This window comes from Stegodyphus dumicola, chromosome 1, assembly GCF_044657685.1.
Source record: "Stegodyphus dumicola isolate Sdum_Otavi_A_Nest chromosome 1, ASM4465768v1".
Lineage (NCBI taxonomy): Eukaryota > Metazoa > Arthropoda > Arachnida > Araneae > Eresidae > Stegodyphus > Stegodyphus dumicola.
In genome coordinates this window covers 206,813,954-206,841,793 of record NC_140768.1, presented here as the reverse complement: position 1 = coordinate 206,841,793, position 27,840 = coordinate 206,813,954, and the positions used below count along the sequence as shown (strand labels likewise).

Genomic DNA, 27,840 nt, shown 5'->3' with positions numbered 1-27,840 from the left:
CTCAAATACAACTTATTCAATGAAAAAACTAGAATTTAGAAAAACATAAATACTACTTTAAATAATAAAAATAATTTATTTATTCATATACTATAAAATATTCCTATACACATAAAGATTATTCATTAAGTCCGTTTCTTATCCAAAAATGGTTTTCCCTTGCCATTGGAAAGGTCAAAACTGAAAGAGAAAAAATAATTTCAAAATTATCATAGAATATTATTTTGCAAAAGCATATTCATTCATTTCATTTCTCTTCTTCACTTGCATATTTCAGATATTCATTTAATATTTATCATAATTCTAATCCAGATGTGCCCAACCTTTAAATTTATTGAAGCTAATTTAAAATTTAAAGATTTTGGAGAGCTACAATTGTATATTACACTTTATATACGTATATTATACTTTTAATATTTCAATTATAAACATATATAATGCATAAACCTCAAACATATGCAGTGTAATACGTTAAAGAAAACGTATAATTATATGCTTTTCATCATATTGTTTATTAAAAATTCAATAAGACGCAAATTAAATACATACTTTAATGTGAAATTTAAAAATGCATGCCATCTGCGAGTTTATTTTTCTCTTGTGTATACGATGTTATGGCTAAATTTACAAAGCCATTCATATCTTCGTTTATTATCCTAGATCTGAACTTTGATTTTAACAAATTCATTGTTGAAAAAAACAACTTTCACGGAGGAAAATTAATCCTAAGCAGGAGTTTCATCTTTGAAAAGTTTTCTTTTAAGAGAGAATACTTTATTTTGTTTACTAGTATCCCAAAATACGTTTGTGAGTTTTTATGTCTTTAATTGCAGATCAGACTGAAAATCAATTGCTCCAGTTTCTAGACCAGTAGACATTTCTTTAATATATTTTAAATCTGTTGCGATTGAAATAAATGAAGCAATGGGCTGAATCTTTCGAAAATTAGGAAATGTAATATAGAAATTATTTTTTTTAATCTGCGAGGTTTTCAGAATATTTATTTATTTTAGTTTTCTTTTATTTCTTCACGTAGTTCTCCAAATTTGTAAAACGACAAAAGTTACATACCTTTATTTGGGATGTCCATTAACTTAATTTTGATTTAAATGCGTCTATATTTCCAACTAAGTGAATAACAGTCTTTTCTTTGTTCTGAAGCTCAAGATTTAATTTATTTATTTTGGTTGTTATGACTGTAAAAAAGGTTAAATCAGAAAACCAGCTAGGATCATTAAGTTCTTCATAATTTTCATTTTTGAATACTAAAAAATGTTTTATCTCGGGAAGAAGATTTAAAAGTCATTGTAGAACTTTTTCCTTACCAAGCCATCTGATTTCAGAATGGGACATTAAAGCCTCGTACTCAGATTCAGTTTTATCAATCAGTATTTTGAACAATCTACTCTGAAGTGATCTGACATTAATGCCTGCTGATATATGTTACAGTGGTAGTTAAAAGAGTTTCGAAGGTTTCATAAAATTCTCACATAATGTGATGAAATCAACAGCAGAAACAATCACGGCAGGTTCTCCCTCTGTTGTTATGAAGTTTGTGAAGCAGAAGATTAATTTCGGTTATATGGTTTTAATAGCTTAGTATATACCCACTTCGCGTGTATTGTCTTAGAGTCCAAGCTGATTATCCATCTTAAACCATATCTAAAGATGAGAACTAGCAGTATTAGTTGCTATGCACTGGATTTCAGTCTAGTATAGTTTATGACTATTCCATTTTTTAAAATAAAATATCTGAATTTTAAAACTTGAATAAATTAAATAACGTACCTCTTTTAAGACTCCATAATTTCGATAAATAATCCTAGAATTTCTTGAACCCAAAGTTGAATGGTGGCTTTTCAAACGAAAATTCCTTTGCTATTTCGAAGGTTTTCTCTGCTCCGATGGCCTTTCTGGCACTCTCAAAGACCTTGTCGAGGCCTATACCTTTGAACAGTCCGAGAGATATTGCTTCTTGGAATTCGATTTCTCTTCCAATCAGTCCCAGCTCTTTGGCTATCATAAATCTCCTTTCCAACTCTTTAGCAACCCATAATCCATACCACCCGTACAATTTGTACAATTCATAGGCTAAAGCTTGTTCAAAAGTGATCTTCTTGCCAATTCCGAAGTACTTTTCGTAGAGCAGCCATGGGAAGGCCTTTTCGAATTCAAAGGCCTTCTCTATACCTATGCCTTTTTCTACTCCAAGGCCAAAACCTTTTTCAAATTCGAATTCTTTTCCAATACCAATGCCTACTCCTACGCCCTTATCGAATGCGAAATCTTTCTCTAACCAGGGCCAGCTCTTCTCAAAGGCAATTTCTTTACCTATGCTTTTTTCAATTCCCAGTTCTTTTTCTAATTCGGGTGATACCACAGGGATTCCATAAGGTGGCAACACATTAGCAAATCCAAAAGCAAACGGATCTGCAAGCGCTAGAGAGGCAACTGAAAGTAAGCCCAGGAAGCCGATCTATAAAAAAGAACATTACTTTTAGCTATAAAGAAATGGGTAAAATTTATTAAGATATTTTTATATTTCTTATAAAAAAGTTTTCTTTATTTTTATTATAAGTTTGATTGAAGAATCTATTAGGTTTTCGGGAGCAAGAATTAGGAAAAATTAATTGCTGCCTGTAGAAATAACAGTACTTAATTACAGAACACCGTAGAAAATAATATTATTACGTGTAATAAATGATAATAAATTATTTAATTATAAATAAAGGATACTTTGAATTATTTAAGTATCATATACAATACTAAAAAATATCTATAAAATATAAAGGAGACAGAAATAACCTGATTTTGTAATGGAATATGTCTGGCGAAATGGCGCATTATGTGGTTGGAAAAAGCATTCTGCTTGCCTAAATAAATATTTCTCTTGCAAATTTCGAAAGGTATGCATCACCACGCAAAAGCGTAGTTTACCGACATGTCTTTTATATATAAGGCTATTATAAAAATGGAGCAGCTTCTCAAAAGAGGTACAGAAAATAATTCCTAACTACCTCCTCTGAACAGCTGCTCCACTTTCATGTAGAGATAAACACCGCTCCAAATTCTTGTGACAATGAGGATTTGGCCAGCAGAACCCTTTTACCAGCTCTTCAGTAATGCTCTGTGCCACCTTAAGGTGCTATTCCAGCAGACACATTCCCTTATCAAATCTTTGTTTTTGCCAGATACTTTTGAATTGCTCTGTATATATAATGTCAACTCATAAGCTAACTACCTGCATGGTTACCTTTTAGCTGAAATCGTTTAATTAAAATTAACGAAAACATTAATACGCTAATTTTATTTTTGTAGTAAATAAACATGATTTCTGTTGTAAATAAACACAAACTCAAAGTTTTAATTAATGTGAACAAAAAGCAGTTTTGTTCTCAAATAATTAATAATGTCATTATTTTATTATTCTGTTGTAAATAATTTTCATTCTGCCGTAATTAATAATTCATATAATCCTTATGTTATAAATAATATTAATTTATGTTTATTATAAAAAAGAAATCTGCGCTTAATTTACATAAACCACAAATAACGTTTTAAAAAATTGCTTTTGGGAAGTGAATGTAAGCAAAGTTTAACTCCAAACAGCCAGACTAACTTAAGGAATTACTATGTTTTTCGTGAGTGCTTTCGTTGTGTAAGTAATTAACCCTTTCATAACCCATTCAACTTGCACTGTAAGATCCATGGTTCGATTCATGCCGAGCGTTCAGCTGTTTTATGCTTCTTAGTTTTATAAAAATAAATAAACTCTACAGTGGCGTCCTAATTAAAGTATGGTCGATGGAAGCTTGCCATAAGCTGGAATTGGTCGACTGATTCATATGCGTCTCCCCAGAAACCAAGAGGAGTATATTAAGAAATATCACATTCGCCTGTTTGTGCTCTTGTGACGTTTGTGGTTAGTCCTTCTAACCAGAAATCTATTGTTAATTACATTTTCAGTTTCAGAAAGTCTGGTAGCTTATGCAGTCTGGAATCGTAATGCAATTTATAGTATCTAATATGGATAAATATGTATATGTGTAATATATATGCACGTAGGATGTTTCCCAAAATTCTAGGAATTTTACTTCAATTCCTAAAACTTACAGGCAACACCATCGGCCAAGAGACAAGTCTTAATATGTAGCTATTCCATACAATATTGTTTAGACCGATTCAGTTTTATGACTAATACAGGCGTATTTTTGTAGTACTACAAACACGGAAGATGCGAAGAGCTATTATTTTCTTTGTGAAAAGAAGGTGTAAAATCTTCAGAAATAGTTCAGCGTCTGCGAGAAGAATTCTGTTTCCCCATATGTTCCCACGTCTGAAGAAACTTTTATGGGGTGTTCGATGTAAAAATTTAACCATACCATAAGGATAGAGAGAGGCGACACCGGAGATATTCCTTGAAAACGGCTTGAAAAATTAGTTTTTTGTTGGGATGCGTGTATTTAATTAAATGGGGGGATTATATTGAAATAGTGGATTGTAATATTGATAAAAACTGACGAAATAAAAAAATTATATCGATACTTAAATTCCTAGAACTTTGAAAACACTACGTACTATACGCTATATACAATATAAAATTTATTTTTTTTAAATTTAAATATTAATTTTTTAAAATTGTACTATGAAAATTTTATATGAAAAAGTGCTAAACTTCCGTATTAGTTCTTTGATTTTATTCCACATTCAATCAGTCCATTTTTGACGTAAGGGTATGAAATCATAATAAATGATATCATTTATTAGGGAACTGTGATGAGAAAAAACCAAGCGAATAAAGATGCGCAGTGGAATGAAACGTAACCGGATGAGGCTTAGAACGTAAAATCATTCCATTTGGCCGCTCAAGCTTTAAAAGCCCAAGCAAATATTTCATTTTTGTTTTCCTTCCTTAAGGATGTCATTTCATGGTCAGTGTGTCAACAATTATTTTTGTTTTCCTTAATCTAAACGTAAGTTAACGGGCTCTTTAAATTAAATATTTTCCTAAAAGGAAATTGAGCCGCTTTTACGTTAATATCAAGAATTAATTTTTTATTAATATCATTTCCGCTTTCATCATCGATTTTGTTTAAAACATAAAGAAATAAACAAATTAATAATTTTATAATACTCAGACCGCCTCTAAAAATTTTACGTGGTAACTAGTTATTTTGGAATTAAATTTAAGTTTGATTCCCAAACTTTTAATAGAAATAATTGAAATTTGAAAAACTGACCATGAGACCAACTTGCTGAGTCAGGCGGGTCGGGCAGCCCCCAATTTTGGTGCCTTATATATTCCCCCTTTTATGTGCTGGTTATGAAGAATCATCATCCACCATCTTTTAGTTCGGACTCCACTGTAGAGTCACTAGATTTCTTTTAAGCAGAAGACATGAAAAATGTCCTCGTCGGAACTCAAACCTGGACCTCTCGAATGCGTGCCGAATGGCGGCTACTGTTACACCAGAAAGCATGCAGAAAAGAAGGCAAAATACCTTATAAGGTACAGTTTTATTCTTCGCGAAAGATAAAATTATGTAGGTCAATAATTTAATATTCCTACAATTGCACTGAAAGATTAGATAGAATTTTTTCGATAGCAAGATATGAAGCGTTTGTCAACCTCGAATCCTCGAAATCTTTTAAACGATTTTTTTTCTTTTGTGTTCGTCATATAATATATGCAAGCTAGAAATTGAAATGTCACGAATTTTTAAATATTGTTTTCGCTATGTCTTACAAGTATCACTTTTAAAGTACTCTTTGTAAAACTATTAGATTAGCTAAACTTATATTAAATAAGTAATACAACGTATCCTTCCTCATTTCTTTGTTATTCTAATCTGAGTAATATTTGAATTAATAATCATGTTTCAGGGAGCACCCTATTTAAAAATAATGGCATACGATTAGCTGTGTATTTATATCTGGCAACTTACTCATGACTGCTTGTCATGACAGCCTTAAAAATATTTCTCATTGAACACAGAAATTCCGTGAAACTTCTGTTGAAAAATATTGAAATGGACGGTAGACTCTTCTTTGTGTTTCATTACAGACTAATGCCGGTGAATTAACAACTATATTTACTAACAACAGAAATAATTAAAATAATTAATATTTTTATTTTAGGGAACATAACTAATAATTTTTGCTTTGTTCTATGTTAAATTTTGATCTACTCACACTTGTGAATAAGAGGATTAAAAAAAACGGTGGGCAATTTCTTTTCCATTATGCGGATGTTTCGAAAGAATTACAAAACTCTTGAATCATTGGTTGCAGAATCATAATTGCTATTCAGGGAAATATTAAATTGTATTAATTTGGTCACGATAAAGCATGCAAGGACTGCTCGCTTAAGGTTAGGGATGCTTTCCTGGAAAACGTTATAAGAGAAACTGGATCGCGTTTATGTTTCACATGGGGAAAACTTGAAAACACTGTTTTTGTGAGATTGTTCGCCGAGATTTGAATTGAAACATGCCTACCAAAGTTGAGTAGATTTACTCCTTTGCCTCTAGTGGACATTTAGGAAATGAACAAAATAAGCAAAGTGGAATAAATTTTTAGATTATAACTGTTTTAGTTGCATTATATATTTCAGTAGAATTATGCTATAAATTTTTAAAACGTTCTACCCAAAAATTAGGTTTTGCCTCAGTCAAATTAGTGAAACTTAAAAAAAAATATCAAACCATAAAAATTAGCCGAGCTATATCTAATTAAGGTTTTCAATAGATAGAGAACCGTCTAAAAGTTTCCTTAAGTCAGCTGACAATTTTCTAAACGATAAATTTTATGTCAAGGAAAAAGCACGAAGATTTAGTTACCATCCTTAGAAAGATGTGTCATAAAATTATTTTTGAAGTAAATCAATATGCTATAGGTTTTTTTTTTTTTTTTTTTTTTTTTTTTTTTTTTTTACACAAAGACTGTTAAAGAAAAATTCTGCATTTTCCACTAAACATTTTTCGATCCGAGGTTCGAATGCCGCGAACAGGTTAGCTGCATGGACGTTTTTGTAGTTTTCCCCGTGTGTAATGTGTATAAAAGTCAGTTTCTCTTGAGAAGCCCTCCTCGAAGACATCCCTTCCCTTAGACAAATAGCCCTAGAGTGCTTTGCCGTATTCAAACGAACCAAATTAATGATATCTAAATGTATCTTTATATTTTTTTAGTTAATAAACACTAGTGAACTGTGCTTCATAATTTTCTTTTTCAGAACACTGGGTTTGACCCACGGAACCCCTGGGCTCCGCAGAACATAGGTAGAAGACTACTGCTCTACGCAAACTAGGGATATTTGCAGTCTAAAAGAAAAAGTTTCTAGGTGGTTTGTTTGCTCTAAAGGTAGCAGAAAATTTGTACTCTATGATGAAGAAGACCTGAGCTAAATTCTCTTGAAATATGAATAGAAATCTCTAAAATTAACAATAGTATAATATAAAATTTAGTCAAATTTTAAATTTCAGCCCTTTCCCTTTATTATACAATACTTACTGTCAGTTTTAATGTTTTTAGTCAAAGTTATTTTCAGGATTAAATACCATTAGATTTATTACTGTGTAATATAGACGAGATTAACATTATAATCAAACAGACAGTTATAGGTATAAAAATACATCTGAGAAAGGATCAACTTCTTATGCATCTTTCCTTAAAATGTTCTGAATCTACTTACTCATTCTTGAGAAAAACGACATACATAAACAGTGATGTACTTTTACTTACATTTCCAAAACGAATACTTCTAAGCTTATTTTTAAATGCTTTTATAATACATATCAAAATCTGCTTGGGCCCACCAGCGGCTGAGCGGTAAGGACGCTGAACACTGGTAGTTCGGTCTGAGGTTCGAATACCGCGAACGGGCTGGCTCATGCAGCCAGCCCGTTCCCATTTTCGTGGTTTTCCCCGTGTATACGAGCCAGTTTACCTTAGAAAGTCCTCCACGAAAGGCATCCCTCCCTTTAGGCAGCTGGCCCTCGTGTGCTTTGCCATAACTGAATAATCCAATCCAATCCATCCAAAATCTGCTTGATATACAATTAGAAAGCTTTTTTTTTTTTTTTTTTTTTTTTTTTGCGTAGTTTACGTTTAGGTTGCAAAATTCAGTAACAAATACTAAAAATTATTAAAAGGGAAACATAGTAGTAAATACTTATCTTCCTTTTAGGCACGTAACTATCTTCAACTAAAATTATAAACTACAGAAATAAACTACCAAATATATATTTAAGGTTTAACCAATTTTTAGTTATATTTCTCATCAGAACGCTTAAATACTTATATTCATTTAGAATCATTCGAAATTATTGTGATTATGTAATAAAATTGAAAACTATCAATTTTTAATATCCAGAATAGTTATTTATTGACGTATTTTAAGACTATATTGAATGGGGTGACAAAATGTAAACAATATTGCTGAATTATTGAAATAAACTCACCATATCGATTTAGTTGTCGCACAATGACAAGTTTCACTTCAGAAACAAGTAAAGTTTAAGCGAAATTCCGTTTATATATATGCTCGAAATTCTACGCTTATGGATCACATGATAGGTGGAAAGTTCGAAATAATTCAGAAACAATTTCCATTCTAAAATGAATTTATAAATTTCACTTTTCTGTACATAGCACTTCTTGTGAAATGCGTAACAGCGATTATTGTGTTATTATCTTGTTTACTATATTGATACGCATGATTAAATTTAAGGCTACTAAGTGGTGTAAAGGTCAGTTTACGCCATTTGGCTATAATAGGTTAAAGAACCAGACGTGGACTATATAATTTTTTTTCCGCTGCCTGTTTTCATTGCCAGTAATATTCCAAATGGCTGCTGGTCAGAAAATGTGCCTCTAGTTGGGTATAAATTACAGTTGTACATTTTGTCATCTATTACGAAATAACTGTAATTTTATTGTTGCAAACCTAGAAATAGTTACAGAAAATTCCAGGGAAACGTGCAAATATAGTGCTGCTTTGTTTTCATGTTTTCTAATATTAATCAGTTACTCCTATTTCAGCATTTTAATTTTATAAAAGGTTCAAAATTAAAATATTTTTATGCTGGATATTATGATTTTATAATGCTACGATGGAAAACTAACATCATAATCTAAATATAAAGTATGATGTTACGATTTCACCTTTGAATACAATTACTCTCACATTACTTTCGACTAAAGTTATTATGCATTCTAAAATTTTAATAAGGTGTGTAATTAATTTAATGAAGTATATATGAAACAATTTAAATATTTTCTTAGCTTTGCTATCAAATTTCTAAGCTTTTGAATTAAAAAAAATGTTAACCCCTCCTCCCCAAAAATTAAGCAAACTCTTCAACACAAGAGAGAAGAAAAATACGAAGTAAAACATAAAATTAGCAAAGCAATAACACTTGAGTTTGGCATAGATTTTTTTTTCTAGCCATTTTTAGGTTTTCGTCACTACTAAGGCCAGAAGGGCTGGTCATTTTATTATGGAGACACTAAAGAAAGAGGCGACCACCGTTTCCTGCTATGAGCAGACAGACAATTTACATCCATGCCTTCTCTGGGATTCGAAGCCGGGTATCGTAGTCCGCTCCCCTAACCACTATACCGTCTAGGCGGCTAGTTTGGCGTAGATTTTAATCACGACTTTTGTGGACAAATGGTACTGGTTCCTCTTCATCAGGAGTAAAGAAATCTACGCAATTATTTGCGTTTCTACGAATCTAATAGATTTCTCTGCTTTTTCACGAAGAGGGGCCTGTACCTGTTGGCCCTCGAAATTGATCTTTTGACTAAAATCTTCGCCAAGCATAGATTTGTTGCTTTGCTAATTTAATGGCTTCGACAGAGTTTTTTAGTTTCATGAACGCTAATTTGAAGAATTTTCTAGCATCCTGTATGCTACAACAAGAATTGGTCCCCATCAACAATATTTACCTCTAAAGATTTAGTAACAATAGCCTTAAACACTTCAAAGGAAAAACTGCTCATCACCTCCTTCTATATTTCTCCAGCAGAGGAGCTATCTACAAACCTTAACCAATTAAGTAACATCATCAATAGATTCCCCGGTTCCCTTCGCATCATTAGAGGAGATTTTTAATGCCCATAACCAAACATGTGGAGACTCACCAAAGGGGAATAGAAGTTGAAGATTTTATTAATAGTTGCAATCTAGCATTAATAAATAAAGATTCTGCCCCACCGTATTCGAAACAAGTTCTAGAAAAGGATGGCCCGACCTAACGCTTGCAAATAATGCTCTGACCCACCGGATCATGAACTGGACGGTCATGCAAGATGAAGTAATTTCAGACCACAAATTAATATCATATGCATTTGTCGCACAGACTGTAGCAATAACAACAAATCGCTTCAAAAACACAAATAACAGGATGAAAAGATTTGTAAATTCAATCTCCACAGAAATTCCTTTAATAATAAATGAACTCAAAAATTCCGCTAATGAAGTTTAGTTAGATGACTTGACTGGGAAAGTGACAAAATCAATTCAAGCCCACTGTGAAAAATCCTAATGATATCAAGTCACCTGGTGAACAATCTCACTTTGATCTGAACGCAATAAAACCAGAGCTTTAAATAGAAGAATGAAACAAGCAAAAACAGAAGCAGATAGAACAGCAGAGTACATAATTTTCGCCAAACAGAGAGCTTTCTATAAAAAAGAAATTCTATCAGCAAAAATAAACTGCTGGAAAAAATACACATTAAACAGTAAAGACCCCTATGGTCCGATTTTCAAAATTCCACGCAAACAAAGTTTTCAAACCTTCACAAATAATAATTCCCCATTCAGTTTTACATACCTTAGTGTCAGAGGATGCTACTACAACTGCAATAGAAAAAACTATGGACTCCGTATGCCTAAAGGACGATACAGAAGGTGATGCAACAGGGCAAACATCGAGAAGAGAAATTACCCAACCTCCTTGCACACAAGATGGCGCTCGTTGCACAGAATTCGAAATTAATATTATTATTAAAAATTTACCAAAGAAAAAAGCTCCAGGTTCAGAAGGGTTAGATAACGTAATAATAAAAATAATAAACAAACACTTCCCTTCTCTTATCCCGGCACTAATAAACAAATACCTACAGTGTGGTATTTTTACCTCCTGCTTCAAGATAGGACAGATAATTCTGTTCAACAAGAAAGGTCAAGATGCGTCCAATCCGAGCTCATATAGGCCAATAAGCCTTCTCCCAACGCTGAGAAAAGTTTTTGAATGAGCCCTAGCGAATCGCCTCAGGCACCATTTGAGAAAATCAAATAGCATCAGTAACTTGCAATTTGGATTCACACTCAACAGAAGCACAATACATGCAATCAACGAAGCAATAATCAAAATTTCTAACAACAAAGCCCAAAATCTGCATTCCTCTCTATTATGCCTAGACCTCAAAAAGGCCTTCGACTCACTCTGGTGGCCTGAGGTGTTAGGCACACTTAAAGAAATCAAATGCCCAAAAAACCTATTTAAAGTATTCCAGAACTATTTTCCAACAAAAAGAGCATAATAATAACCAACAGCAGAACCATCGAGAGAAACCAAAAAAGAGGCTGTCCGCAAGGCTCTTGTCTTAGCACTGATTTCTGGAATTTAGCATTTAACAAAATAGTATGACATCAATGGCTACACCACACAAAGTGCATTGCATTTGCTGATGGTGCAGCCTCTGTAATCAGTGGAAGCTCTAGACAAGTACTGGAAGCCAATGTTAATACCACTCTGGAAAAATTCAATGAACTTTACAAGCGCCATAAACTAACAATATCATAGAAAAAATCTCAAGCCATGATATTTCATAAGCCTTCTCAAAAGGTAACCAGATTACCTAAATTCCACATTGACAACAACAAAATCAAAATCGTCAAATCCTTAAGATATCTTGGGATTACAATAGACAATAAACTTAACTTCATTGAGCACCTAATGCAAATTAAGAAGAAAACCTCCAGTATAGCTAACAACCTGAAAAGAATGCAAGGTATCGGATAGGACTTAAACCTGCCAGATACAAAAGCAGTTGTACGGTGAAAAAGCAAAAGCAACTCCAATCCTTCCAAAGGCCCTTTCTTTTAAATTATTTTCGAACTTACAGAACAACCTCAAATGCTGGACTGTTTCAGCTCACTAGCAGCATTTCCCTGTTCTTAGTTGCAGAGCAGGAACATGCAAAGGCTTCAGTTCTTCAGCTAAGAAAAGACTGAAAAATTAAAAATGAGATAGTAGCTGACAGCTCCTACACTTCACCGACCCATCCATATGAAAGACACCCAGCTAGCCGAAATAATATCACATTATGCATAAGGCAGAATAAATACCAAGCATTATTTCCGAAGATCTACACTGATGGTTCTGGCATAAACAACGAAACGGATATGCTTTAAATATATCTCAGTGACCATGACACAAAAGACTTCAAGTTCCAACTTGACAAAGAAAATAGCGTTTTTCAGTCGGAAATGTTCGCGATTTTGCAGGCAATTAACGTAAGCACACATCATCTTTTTCCAAGGACTTACATCTATACAGATTGTCTCTCGGCAATGCATGCACTCTCGAACACAAATAATAGATCACCATTAGCTTAGGAAATTCTTAGAAAGTCCTCCAATGCCCAAGGCCAACACTTCTTCATAATCTGGATCAAAGCCCATGTTGATTATAAGGGAAACGAAGAGCCTGACATATTAGCCAAGCAGGCAGCACAGGGAATCAATTCCAAGAAAATAAGCATCTCCTGGCCAGCTTCTCACCTCAAACTAAAACTACAGATCACAACTAAGACATGGCAACAATGTAGGGACGCTGCAAATACAGGCAGAAGAGTTTAAAACCTCTTCCCCAATTCATCTCTCCAGACATATCCTGTGGTTTATCACGGGGCACGGTTCCTTTCCCACGTACCTCTATGCAAGAAATAGCTCTTGATCAGACTCCTGTGCATGTGGTGAAAAGGGTCAACCCGAACATTATCTATTTTCCTGGCCGTTTACAGATTCCCTTCATCTAAAGAGGCCAAATTCAGAAGAGGATTTATTCCCATTTCTAAGATATGCAGTTAAGAACAAGCACTTGAGGAATAAAATTACGAAGGTTATTGACTTTTTGGCTGCTAGATGTCAAGAGCTATTTAGTGTAATTGAACCTTCAAAGAAATTCTCCAGCAAAATAAAGCAATTTAATGCAGATATAATGTACGCGGACGTACCTTTATAAGAAAGAAGTAAGCATCGTAAACGCATGGATTTTATTTATAAGGATCCAACAAACTTCGTATTTGAGTTCATTTTCCATTCGTCCTGTTTCCCGTATGGAAGATAAGATAGCAAAATATTTTCTTGTGCAGCAGAATTTTCAAAATAAAACGTTTATAAAGAAGAACGAAGTAAGTGCTTTAGAGTGAGTTATTTTAATGAAATTCTTTGTAGTACGAAACAATCCCTTCTTGTAATGAATGATCTTGGCTGCCAGAAGTTTGGTTTCCACAGATCTGCTGCATGTGCTGGGAGATGAATCCCGCTCTTTTTTATCTGTTGTATTTAAGTTGTAGCTGATGTAATGTTTGATAATATTTTCTGATCTTCAGTCTGATTAAAATTATTTATTTTATTTCAGATTTGTTTGTTTGAATGAAGTTTTACTTTTAAATAAAAGAACTCAGTTAACTTCGACAAATAGCTCATTGAGATCTAGTTTTATATTAAACTAAGGCAAATAAAATGTCTTTGTCTACAAAAGTCAATTTTATTTTCGTCAAGTATAGTTACTACCCTGAGGGTCGGATATGATGCGACTTTCTAATTAACTAAATATTATTCAGGATGTTTCATAGATTATGGGACAAACTTGGAGAGGTGGTGGAGCGTACTAAAACATGCATTCTTTTATAGGAATGTAGGGTCTAAAGTGACGGGTTAAGGCAGGAACGCAAAAAAAAAAATTACACTAGAGGAAAATGTGTTTACGTACAAAATCAACGCAAAGTGCTTCTTTGTAGCAATACAGTATTCACAATAAAAGTTCAAAAATGCAACCACTAGTAGTAATACATGCTTGGTAACGTCGCAGAAGAGATTGACGAACATTTTGAAAAACGACAGGCATTTCCCGCACGCTTGCAGCCGCAATGGATAGTCGTGCAACGAGGTCCTCCAGTAAGTCAACGGAAGTCCCGTAAATGATGCTCTTCAGATGATCACATAAAAAAATCCAAGCTGGATAAATCTGACGAACAAGGTGGCCATCGAACCGGTCCACCACGGCCAATCCATCGGCCCGGAAATGTTCCATCTAAGTAATAGCGGACCCGCACGTGGTTATGGGCTGGTGCACCATCATGCTGGAACCATACGCGATCACGAGCGACAGCCGGAACATCCTGCAGCAATTCCGGTAGCACCTCTTGCAGAAAAATAGGAGAACATAAGCCATTTGTACGTGCAGGTAAGAGGTATGGGCCTATGAGGCAATCATTAACAATACCTGCCCACACATTCCCGGGGAAGCGAGTTTGGAATACATGTGGACATGTACCATGTGGATTATGAGTTTCCACACGTGCATGTTGTGGCTATTGAAGATGCCGTCCTGTGAGAAAGTTGCCTCTTCCGTGAATAGCACATCCGATGGGAAATCCGCCTGCGCCGCACATTGCTGCAAGAACCAATGACATAAATGAACTCGAAGAGGGTAATCTGTCTCTTGCAAGGCTTGGACTCTCTGCAAATGGTATGGGTGCAAACCATTTTCATGCAGTACTCGAATGACTCAGCTGCAGACGACGTGCCATAGGTCTTGTATTTGTCTGAGATGAGTCATGCTCAATGTTCAAGATGGATTCTTCAATGCAAGGTTGTCGTGCACTTCTTCCTCTCCTAGTGTCAGAGGTGGCTTCAAATGACCCGTTTTCACACAGAGACCGATGAACCTCTCGATTGTGTGCTTCGGCATACGCCTGTTCGGAAACCGTTCTTGGTACAACCGTAGCGCTGCTCTCCCGTTCCCATTAGCAGCACTATTCATGAGATGCATGTCAGCTTTTTCCCTGTGCGTAAACTCACCCATCAATCTCGACATCAGAGTTGCGAATGATCTTATGATGCATCGGATCGTGGTTTGTCCGGTTCACTACCGCTGCATTGCCAGCCAATCACAGCTGTAGTTCCTATTACTGTTAGTGTTCCCCTTTTTTGAACATTTATTGTGAATATTGTATTGCTGCAAAGAAGCACTTTGCGTTGATTTTGTACATAAACTCATTTTCCTCTTATGTCGTTTTTTTGCGTTCCTGCCCTTCATTTTACAAAAAAATGCATGTTTTAGTACACTCCACCACCCCTCCAAGTTGTCCTATGATCTATGAAACACACTGTATATTATATTATCTTTACAAGGTGAATTTGTTTTAAGCGTGACTGATTCTGGTTTCTTAAGTTTACGAGTTTTTCGGATCATTAAATACTTGAAAACAATAGTTTTTAATGTATTCATCAGCAAGAATCAATGGATTAAAATAAAAAAATAGTTCTTGGAAAACATCTGCATATGTTCTTTTCTCCTTTTTTTATCTTTATCCAAGATGTCTTGAACATTTATTCATAAATGTCTATTATGTGCTGCAACCCTGTAAGTGTAAGATTAAATTTTTAATAAATATGTCAAAAATGGTTTGTAAGTAACCTTTAAAAGCGCATATAATTAAGCCTAGCCTGCCACTTTAACGTTAACTTGTAGAGACATTAGGTATTTTTTGGAAGAAGGAGGCTTGAAAAATGAGCAAAGCCTTCACCGCGAATCGAACCACGGACCTTTGGAATACGCGCCCATAATTTTAGTCTTCCCAATATTAATTAGAAGAATTTGATATAGAAGCATACTAAATAGCAGAAAAATACGTAAATTTATAATTTTATAAATGCTATTATTTTCTAAATTGTGGGGCAGCGATAGTTTCTGCGCCTATTCTTTGTTGCTTGTTTGGATATTCAGCAAATATTTTTCCTTGTACCTTCATTTATTTTTCAATTAATTTAATGCTTTTAAATTTTAGTAACTAGTTTAATCCTCAAGACATTCTCCTGTTTAACCACTATTTCAGCGGTCTAGAATATGAACTTCAATGTCAGAGCTATCTTTCTTACATAGGGTACGGCACAAATCTGTCGCTTATTTAAAGCAGAAATAAAAAAGCGCAACATAGATCCCAATTCAAATTATATTTTATCATTGTACAGAAGATGTCTGCCGTTTTACCTCGTCATATCGTCAAAATGAAGCTTTACCCTAGATGCTGAAGCCTGTGGCTAGACATTGCCTTCTGTACAGCCGCTATTTCAGTATAAATAGGATCTGTCAATTACACAGTTACCTTCGGTTTATATTTAAAACTAACTTGGAAATATCTCCAAAGAAAATTATCGCGAGAGGAAAGATCTGCTGAATAAAGTGGCTATGATGTGCCATCACATTATAAAATGAGTCAACCTAGAAATATTTCTCGAAGATTTGTGTATTTTCTTTGGGGATATCAGACACCACACAAATCAAACCCTCAAACGTAGACCATAGAGAGTTGAGGAACTAAAAATTGCTATTTGTATCTCTGCAGTACCTAGAGGCAATGATCCGATACATTCTACGGAACTTGGGAATGCTTGCGGGAATGTATAGTTCTTGAGAACGAGAGTATCTCTCAACAAATGGGGAAAAAGCGTGGCAGATGGAAAATAAAATTTAGGTTAGAACTTGCTTTATTCTTTTTATTTACATTTTAAATCGGAGTGATCTTTGTGCTAAATCCTGCACTTCTAATACATAAGAAAATACTTCGTTTATACTAAGAATAAATGCTGAATCAGCTACAATTTACCACGAGCATTTAGTATTTTAAAATTAATTTACTACATATATTTAACTTATTATAATGCTTCTTTTATAACTCACTGGGCAAAAATTAGAAGCCAATTCTTAAACTAGAGCACTTGTTTCTTGATCCATTTTTACATGCTAACCGTATATTACACGTGATTGTGAAATCATAATCGCTGACTCATTCTTTATGGATCGCTGTGATGCACAAACCAAGCGAGTAAACATGTGCAGTAGAATGGAAACGAGATCGAACATAGATTAGAAAATAAAATCATTTCAACTGGTAACTCAAACTTTGAAACAAGTTCAAGATGATTATTTAGCTCTTGTTTCCGCTGCAAGGATATAATTTCACGGTCAGTGTGCCAACACTTTTCTTTCCTTTTTGTTGTCTACAGAGAGTTAGAGTATCGTTTAAGATCGATGCTTTCAACGAAGAAAATTTCACTGTTTTCAGAAGAAGGGATTAAATTTTTTAAAAGATTATTTTAAGTTTTTTTTAAATATGTGCAGAAATAAATCAATTCATACAACTGTGGTGAAATGTTTGAATAATCTTAAACCACCTCATGCTTCTCATTATAATTTTAAACACCTTCACTTAAAGAGGGAACAAACTGTAAGTTCTCGGAATGTATTAAAACTGTAGTTATACAAGGTCCTGTTTAGTTTTACTAATAGACAGATCGTGATTTCGCTGGTGAAGAACACGTTTGCTATTTTGTCCTCCAGCTGCTAATCTTAGTAGCGGCTACGCAGTCTGGCCGTCTAGCTAGTATATCGCCGGTGTAGGCTTCTTGAGTCAACCTATTAGATTTAATTGATTTGTGTAGTCAGCATCGTTACCTTTTGAATTTATTGTTATCGTTTAAGTTCTTACCGCAAGTAGTAGGTGTTTTGTGCACGGACTACTAAATCTATGCCTTCTATACAGTTTGTGATAACTAAAGGGTATTTTACACCCTTTCCCTGTTGTGTTCATCTTCAAGCCTGCGCAAAAAGTCACCAGGTACGAACTTTATGTAGATCAAGTCAGCATTTCACAGTTAATAACATTTTATTTGCCAATACGAAATATTTCGCAATCTCTACATATCTTCAAAGATTAAAATTTCTTAATTTTACGCTTCAAGAATTTTTACAATTGCTCACTAGGTTCATAATAAAAAATATCTATTCATTATTGTTTCTTATTTCATAATCATTATTACTTTTCATCTTTATTTTAATTTTATTTTGTACTAATATATACCCTTCTTTATCCCTGTTATATAAAAAAAAATTAGAATCGTTTTTCTTTGATCAGTGTTTCAACCTATGACAACTTCACATTACTTTATTCCATTCATCGATAATAAAAATGAATGTTTCGTAAAAATGATTTCATAATGCATAATCTTTAGTAAAAATTTAATTTTTGATATGCATTATCACATAGTGCATTTTTTTTTGGCATTTCAAAAAGCTCATCTTTTTAAAAAAGAAGGAAAACAGAAGTTGTTTTCATGTTTTATTAAGAAAAGTAAGCGTAAAATACATTTCAAAACATATAAAAATAGGTTTAAGAAAAACTTAAAACAATTAAATACTTTTAACAACTATTCAGCCTTAAAGATGACTGATTACGTAGATCAAAAGCAAAGCACAAATCTTATGAAACTTTAATCATAATTCTTTTATTGACTCAAATGTACTACTACTCTCAGTACCAGAACAATAGTTAGAAATCCATTGTTGAACATTCTTTAAACAAGTATATTTATAACATCAGAGATAATTTTAATATAGTAAGCAAATGAACAAAGTTAAAAAAAATAATGCATATACTTCCATACAAATATTAAAACTTCTATTCAACTCTTAAAAAAAAAGAATTCATTTCCATTTATCAAATTAAGATTTTGAATTCCTAATTTTCCTTTATTTTAAATTCAGAATACTCTTCGACATTAAACTTTGCACATTCGAACCACTAATGGAAAGGAGTTTAAATTGACGTTTTAATTAACAAAAATTTACTTCAAAATTTTAAGTTTTGGAACAAAATAGTATAAATTTGTGTATGTGAATGTGTACATATATAAAGGCATTTTAAATATACGATTATATATGATGTGTCTAAAGTTCGCTTCCACAATTGCACATGAATATTTTACAGTTATTAAAATCTTCAATACATTTATGTCTTCATGGCTGCACGAAATTTTCACTGAAGTTAGAGAATATAATTTTATCGTTAATAAAATATAAAAGTTTTTATGATGGACATACCATGATAAATATACGCTTCATACTTAGCTAATTTATGTGGCAAATTTTTAATAAAAAGTTAACCTCTGAGCGATGGCAGGACCATAACCGTAACGTAATGAGGCATCTTTGGTGTCTACTGTTGGAAACGGTGCTCTGGCGGTTGGTGCAACAGGAACTGGAACTGGAGCTGCAGCTGATTTCACAGAAGCAGGTGCATATCCGACATCAGTGTAACGGTATGCTTGATTTGCATAGGAAGGGTATCCAAATGGATATCCTCCATAAGCAAATCTGGCGAAAGGTAAGTTTCCATAAGCATTGTTTCCAAGTCCAGTCATAATCGAGGACATATAAGGCGCAAGTCCATTGTAAGAAGCCGCATACGCAGCTGGAACTGGTGTAGGCATAATGCCGTAGCGACTGAAAGAGGGTCCGAGACCTAATGCTGTTATATAGGCAGAATAGCTTGCAGGCATAAATGTAGGAGGTATTGGTAAAGTGTAACCGGATTTACCGCTTCCAGAAGTTACAATTTCATTTGGTCCGTAAACTGGCGATCCGAAACTTTCAAACGCAATATTTTCTTCTTTATTTTCGGCTTTATCTTCTAGTTCTTCTTCCTCCCTCATCATTGCAATGTCATTCGCTTGTGAAACAGTAGAAATAAGGAAGATAATCAATACGGATATCTAAGGGAAAGGCAAAATTCGACACTTTAGCTTATGTTTTTCAATAATTACTGTTGAAAACTGTAAAAAGGGGAAATCTTCCGTACAATGTAAGAAAACAGCATTATAAATATCTTTATATTTCATAAAATTCAGTTAAGGTTATTATTATCGTTAGAATAATAATAAATAAATTTGCAGAAGAAAATCAATGCAGTTTTATGTAATTATAATGCAAAGACATTTTAGGCTCATCTGTTGCATTTAAGATCACATAAGTTCTAAAATATTAAAGCTTTTATTTCATGATGCAAAACATATTAGAAAATACTTTTAATAAAATATATAAATGAAATATGCATATTTTAATAAAATATATTTGCATATCAGAATAAGTAATTAGAAAAAGTATTTTTACACGTATAAGGACATTTTTTTAAAATAAATATCTGCTATTTGAGAAAATCATAAAAGAATCTGTAAATAAAGCACCGAATTACGGAGCGATGTCAGATTTTTAAAACCATATTAGAAATAATGATTGAACTCATAAATTTCACTTTGCTGACAGTGTTGTTTAAGCTGAAAACTAATAAATTAGTTGAAGTATTTTTGAAAGCTAATTAGAATGCGCATTTCAGCCATATTTAAAAATGCAATACTTAAATTTTTCCACTCTTTATTTGTATTACATGCGCAAGTAAACTGTAAGATAAATATTTGTTAATAAAAATATAAAGATTTGTTAATGAAAATTATTCAGTAGAATTATTGTATAAAGTGCTGTACCTTGTAATATTCCACCAGACTTTACAAAATTACTTTTTTTTGAAAAACAAGCCATTAAAGATGTATTGTTCAGCATTTAATTATAGAAGTATGTAACAGAAAACGTTGTCTAAAATTGTTTGCAATCTACAGTAGAAAGCTCTTTGATACTGGTTTAATTCTTCGTAGTACTTAATAATTGATGTAGTTCTTAAAAACATTTTATCCTGAACAGGAAGTCATCAGTTTGTTAATTTTGTAGGGTTTATTTATAATACTAGCCCAGAAATTTTCCTTGCTTTTCAGTTTCTCATTTGAGAAATAAAACAGTTTCCAATATTTTGAAATTGTATCTAGTTGTTCTAATGTAAATAGAATACTCTGTCGAAAATTATACAAAAATTGATGTTCATTTTTTAAGTATTTTTTAAGCTTAATGCTTTTGTGGTGCAACGAAAAATGCTTTCAAGAATATAATAAATGAAAATACTTTTTCTTTTAAGTCTGAACTAAAAACTCAGGTTTATTTCCTTACATTTAAATACTTCATAATGCAAATTAAAAAATATATAAAAGAAAATTCATTTCTTTTCATCAACTGCAAGAGAACTATTTATTATTTAATCATTGAAATTCTCGTATAAGCCGAGAAATTAATATTTTGAACTCGTAGTTAATGCACAAATTTCTATCATTTTAATGGAATTGTCTAATTTTTAAGAACTGACATAACTCATAAATTTAATGCATTTCTTGGCATAATTTTTATTTTCCTTGAAAATACTACTTAACTGCAAATTTGAAGCTCAGTTCAATGCTTTTTAACTGTAGTATGAAAATATATTGCAATTTTTATCATTAATCTCAGAAAGAAGAGTTATTTAAAGAAAATATAAAAAGTTCTTCATTAATAATTTAAGTACGAGTGTGAGTTATTTTTGCACTAACATTTTGTTAACTTCTAGCAAACCTATTTTCTTCGCAGCTGTAATTCTACATTTATTTGTTAATATGACTAAACGTTTACATATATATTTATTGTTTTGGGAAAAGAAATTAAATTCAAGTTATTTCAGACAATAACGTATTTACTTGCATATTCCCGCTCCCTAGGTTTTCAACGTAAAGGTTCTGAACTTTTTTTAAATATTAACGGATTTTTCTTCTTCCTCAAAGAGTTCAGAAAGCGAGCTCTCCTAAATTTTTAAATTTTAAAACTGAACACGGAAACTATATTCGCTTCTTAACTTTTTCGCGAGAAATAAAATCCTGTTTGAATTTTTAATAAATATTAATATAAAGAAGAGTCTTAAATATCTATATCAACAGACCTTTCATAAAATTGAATTGACATAAAGCAAACTTTCGTAAAGCGGAGGATATTTGTATCATAATGAGTAAACCAGATTTCTTTGTTGAAAAGGTGGTTGTGATATTATTCTTACAGGGAAGCATTAGTTTCTAAACTAATATAAATAATCTTTATAGAAACAGAAAATAAGTATTTCAGTGATATAATAACCTGTGAAAAATCTAGATTTTTAAAGTTATGTGTAATTTAAGAAACTGAGAACTGTAATAACATAGGATATTTCTACAGCTAATGTTTTTGAACATACAAAGCAAAATATTACATTCAAATGTTATATAAATTCCTCTGTTATTTCCTTCACGTATTTACAGTCTATCGGAAGACTATCAAGCGACACCACTTGAAAATGAAGACGGAGTAAAGAAAAAAATTAAAATGTACATAAGGCTTATCGAAAACGAGTAACAGATAAATTTTCTTCAGATATCTTTATGATTAGCCCCTTTCAGAGATCATACAGATGTCTCTAGGCAAAAAAATTGCAAAGTCAACATTTTTCAATTCTACAGAATTCCCATACAGCTCTTTAACACCTGCCACATTCTCACAAATGAAGATAAAAGTTATTATAAGAGCACATATTTTAGAACTTTACTTCTCGGCATTTTTAGATTAACAAATTAAGTTAAAAATTGTAAACATGCGGTACGTTATCTCGTTATTAAGTTTAGCATTTACTGCAGTTTTGGGTGAAATAACTTTCCAACAGATCTCTCAAAGAGTGGATGAACTGAACGCGCCTAAAAATCCCACTGATCGTTTCCGCATTATCCTCTCGAACACCAGTGAGAGCAGCGTTCGTGACGCAATCGAAGATTTTACAAATTATGGCTGTGAAAAAATGGTTGTCATTAGAAATGCAGCTCAAGCAGCAATCCATTTAACGTGTCAGTCTCCTCATGATGCACCAAAAGCTGTAAACATCGAGCCAGGTAATGCTTTTCTGTTCACTTTCCGCCCAAGAAAAAATGGAATGTCTAAATTCTGGTGCAATTTAGAGTACCAACATCAGTTCACAAGATTCGATGTGTACAACGAAAATCTACCTTACATGTGTCCACGGGCTATTTATGAGGTTTATCAATACACAGTACGTCACGATGGAGTATATGTCGACCACACAAATCGCAGTAGAGAAAGCAAAATTCGAGCTCTTTCAAAAGGTCACAACAGTGTTATTTTGTGGGAAGAGTTTGAAAAAAATGAAACTAATGGATTTCTTTACAGTGTGTTAGTAGATGGAGGAATGTGCGCTGATTTGGCTGATCAATTTAATGACAAACCTGCTGCCGTCACACTTTGCTACAACCACTGTGTTCATCTTTATGAACATTATGACTGCCTAGGAGAAGTTCAGACTGTCCATGCAGGTAACGACTGCACAGATACGCCCATTGTTCCAGCACTCGTTGGCAAAATGAGTGCTATTAAAGGTTGCTGAGACATGATGTAAACTCATTTGATAAATATGAGAATTAAATACTACCGAAAGAAGTACAAACTGCGACTATAAAATTATATTTCATTACCAGTGAAACTAAAATTACGGTGCTCTTTTTTATCATTAAAAGCGTTTAATTTTTAAAAACCTGCAGCTTCTATTACTGATGTGAACAACTCACAAAGTGAGCATGAAATCTGTTTTCAGTGGATGAAATCAAGTAAACAATTTTACGATTTAACTTGGACTGTTTATTACTATTATTTTTCTTATATTTTATTAATTGATGGCTACCATTGATATCAGTTTCAATAATTAAAGTTCCTTAATTTCAGTTTGTGGAATTTAATGACTGAATATATCCATCTGAATCAATAAAATTAATTTTCTGTATTACTGACTTATTCTAATGCCAAACAAACTAAATTTATTTGCTATTTTATTTGATAAATTCAATATTAAATTCGAATAAATTCATTTTGCCGACTCCCATGACTTATATAAATATCTTAAAAATAATGAGATAAAATACTCCTATCCCTTTAATTAGTTAATTTGTAAATGTATTTTATATAACATAATTAGAACATAATATTGTGAATTTTATATAATTGCTTACAGATGAATACAAACACAAATCTTTAATAAATCGCTTAGGTAGAAATAAAATTCTAGAGAAATTTCGATATAATTTACATTTAAATTCATTTTTATTTCTCATTCTAGATACATTTCACTAATAATAAAGAATTTTATACCTTTCTTTTTTTCACGTTATATTTGACATCGATAAATTTTTATTTCTTTGCTGCTTAAAAATGACATTTCCAAAAAGTTATTTCCTTTTTTCATAATATTTCATAAACTGATAAATGAAACTTTTTCTAGCATTCTCAATATAAAACATAAGTGACACTGCCGGTTATCTAAAAATGTCGGCATTTTTATTTAAAAAAATTTACGCTACTTTACAACTTATCCAGAGGAAAAAAGGTTTTAATTTCTGCATTTATATGTATGAGTTTTTATTACTTCTTTAGTTCTACAGCAGTAAACAGATATTAATAATTTATGTTTTAGTTAAAATTCTAATAACTTAACGGTTTATATATATATATATATATATATTGCTCTCATCTTACTATGTAGTTAAGTTTCCATATTTCGAATGACTCCATTACTAATAAAACCAAATTTTTATTTATTTCATTTTCGATTGATAACTACCACTGCAATTAGCTACTTTTTTAATTACTTAACTGTCATAAGAACAGTTTTTTTACTTATTAGTATTTTTATTTGTTTATTTGCTAATTTCGAAACTTAAATATTGATATTTAATTCTTCATTAAGATTGGAAATAATGTTCTGCAGTAATCTGTGAGTTATATCGCAGTGTACAGCACTTTATTTAAAGTATTTATTTAGGAGTACACTGAAAAATTACTGTGAGAAAAATTCTATCGAATAACTTGTAAATTTTGGTATATGCTTCCTTTATCTTGCTATAAAATTTTTCAGTTTGAAATAACATAATATTTTTAAAAAGCTCTTCGAATTTGCTCTAAATTTCATCTGAAATTAATTACTTATTTTAACTTTGATTATAATGCATAATTTATGTGTTAAATGACAACGGAGAGTATCTCTGCTAGCTTTTAGTTGCGGAATAAAGGAAAGTTAAACTAGAAAAAGTTGTATTATTATTCTCAAACTCATTGTTTTTTATGATCTAAAATATAATTTTTGAGTTTAAAGAGTTGAACTAAAATAGTTTTACTCTTTATTGGTAAAATAGAATTGGTTTGGCTTGTTTGTTAATTGGTAAAATAGAATTGGTTTTGTTTGGTAAAACCTCGAGGGTTATCTGACTAAGAGAAGGGATACCTTCGTGTAGGACATTATAAGTAAAACTGACTCATATACTTGTTATACATGGGGAAAATTATGCCCGTTTGCGGGCTTCGAACCTAACTACCAGTATTCAAAGCTTTTACCGCTCGGCCGCCGGTGGACAGTTTATACAATTGAAAATTAGAGGTAAATTTTAAAGAATAATTACAAAGTTTTGACGTCTTTTAAAATTTTGTTACTGTGAAAATAGTTAATGAAGTGTCAAATATTTGGAGCCATTAAATTTAGAAAATGCAAGATAAAAATTTCTTTTTTAATATGTTTTATCAGTGTTGCTTCTGAGTTTTAGCTTCATTTTATTTATATTTGTTTTCTTACGCTTATGAGTTTTAAATTTATTTTAAGAAAGATTTTAATAAGTGTTAAAGAAATATCTTCAGTTTTATTCCTTATACAATGCTGATTATCTCTTTTCAAAATATACTTTTTGTAAAATAAATATATTCAAAATTTTCCCTAGAATAAAATAATCGAAAAGATTTTGTTTAAATATTCTGATGAATTAATATTAACAAAAATATGAAAATAACTGAATATTTAATCATTAATTGGATGACCTTTAGGTAAAACTACACTTTTCATGCCCTTTTGCATAGAATCAATAATTTTTTTCATATAGGAATGTACGATTTTGTTCAATTTCTCTGTCAAAAATACTTCATTTGCTCTTTTGAAGAAATGGCATTCGTTGTTCTCCTCTCCATTTCGTTCTCGTAATATCTGGTAAATGATATTATCAAATACAATTTTAAAAACACAGATATTCGAAAACAAATTTAAGCCCTCTAGGTTCACACACACACAATTTCACAAGCGATCTCTAGTACCCACCAACGGCCAAGCGGTAAAGTCGCTGAGCACTCGTAAAACTCCAGGACTCATGGATATGGACATTTTGTGGTCTTCCTCATATGCAACGTGTGTATGAGGCGGTTTACTATAAAAGTATTTCCTGAAAGCATCCCTCACTTTAGGCACATAGTTCCGGAGTGCTTTGCCATAATCAAATAAATAAAGCCAAAATATCTTTATAAATAATAAACAAAAGGGTTAATGAATTTAAAAAAAACTAAGAAATGTTGTCTATATACTAATTAAGTTAAAGAACACTTATTTCACTCATACGGGACAGGTTGGTCTACATGTCATCAAAAAATATTGATGTTTAATTACTTGTCCTTAATCGTAATAATAAAATTAATTTATTTACTTATTTTATCTAAGTTACAGAAAAAAGGTGTTATAATAATATTATTATTTTATTCATTTTTATCTTAAGAACCTTTACATTAACCACAATAATTTCTGTTGTGGTTTTATTTGTCTTTTCAAACAAGTCCGTTTTACAATGCTTCTATGCATTACAGGTTTTAAGTGTAACACATTTGGGGGCTCTGACTGATGTGAAGATAACTAGATTTATTCTGCATGTAAATCCAAAATGATAGCTTACTATTTTCAGACGTATTATTGTTGAACTTATTTGATATTTACTTTTAACTTAATATTTGTAGAAACACTAATTAGTATTTCAAATTAATTAAAATTATTTTTGTATTTTATTGCTTCAAAAAATATAGTTTACTAAATAGGATACATTTAATAAATCATTTTGAGATAAGCAGGCCGAAATATTAATTTTCACTCAATTTGTGCAATTAATTTATTAAAATTCACTTAAAAGACAACAGAGTTTCATCATTGTAATATCATTTTAGATCGAAGCAAACACTTTCCTTCAAAGTCAACGTTTAGTGTGACACAAAAGGTAAAGAAATATTATAGTTTTCCTTTTCCCCCCCTTAGTCTTCATTCTTTGATTCCATTTTAAATTTAAAAATTTTGTTTATATTTTTAGCTGCTTGTCACTGATTTTTGACTTATATTATGAATATTAACTACATTCATAATATTGACTAATATTATGAATCACTAATATTATGAAACTTAAATTTCATAATATTAAGATTTAACTAAAAATATAATATGTCTAATTAAAATGAAATCACCGTTAATATTTTCATGCTGCAATTATAAATGTTTATAAAAATTCACTCCAATGCAAAATGCATTTCAAAATTCCACATTTTAAATACATTTTTTATAATTAGAAAAAAACTTCTACATTTCGAAATTCATTGAAAATTTTCAGATATGAAAATGATTTCTGACTTCTCGCCTTTTCTTGAATCAAAACAATATTATGTATATTTTGATCTCAACTGAATTGCATTTTAATTAATATGTAGTATTACGAATTTTAAAATATTACTTACCAGATTCATTTTCAAGAAATGGCAACTTCCAGTTACACTGTACGGAGAATCCAAGAGATGTGATGTCGTAGCAAAGAGATTTCTGAAGGCCTGACAGTTTTCCAACTCTTTATATACCAAAGAAAATCTAAGAACCTGAACGAATGAAATTCTGATTGATATTATTGCAATTCATGTAGTCAATCTAAGGGACCTTCCAACAAATAAAATAAACGTCAAAATCAATGTTTTGCTCTTA

General features: G+C 31.9%; 1 protein-coding gene across 5 annotated transcripts; it reads right to left on the bottom strand.

The window, feature by feature from the left end:
• Positions 1-56: 56 nt before the first annotated feature.
• Positions 57-27,840, bottom strand: LOC118200741 (uncharacterized). Of its 5 annotated transcripts, none has more exons than XM_035372702.2 (3): positions 27,603-27,840; positions 1,789-2,476; positions 57-180 (listed from the first exon to the last, which is right to left on the bottom strand). In XM_035372702.2, the coding sequence occupies exons 1-2, from the start codon at positions 27,609-27,611 to the stop codon at positions 1,823-1,825; spliced, it is 663 nt and encodes a 220-aa protein (XP_035228593.1). In that variant the 5' UTR covers positions 27,612-27,840; the 3' UTR covers positions 57-180; positions 1,789-1,822. The 5 variants fall into 5 exon arrangements, with proteins under 5 accessions (XP_035228593.1, XP_035228594.1, XP_035228595.1 ...); XM_035372703.2 differs by lacking the exon at positions 27,603-27,840 and adding an exon at positions 8,460-8,585; XM_035372704.2 differs by lacking the exon at positions 27,603-27,840 and adding an exon at positions 5,241-5,439.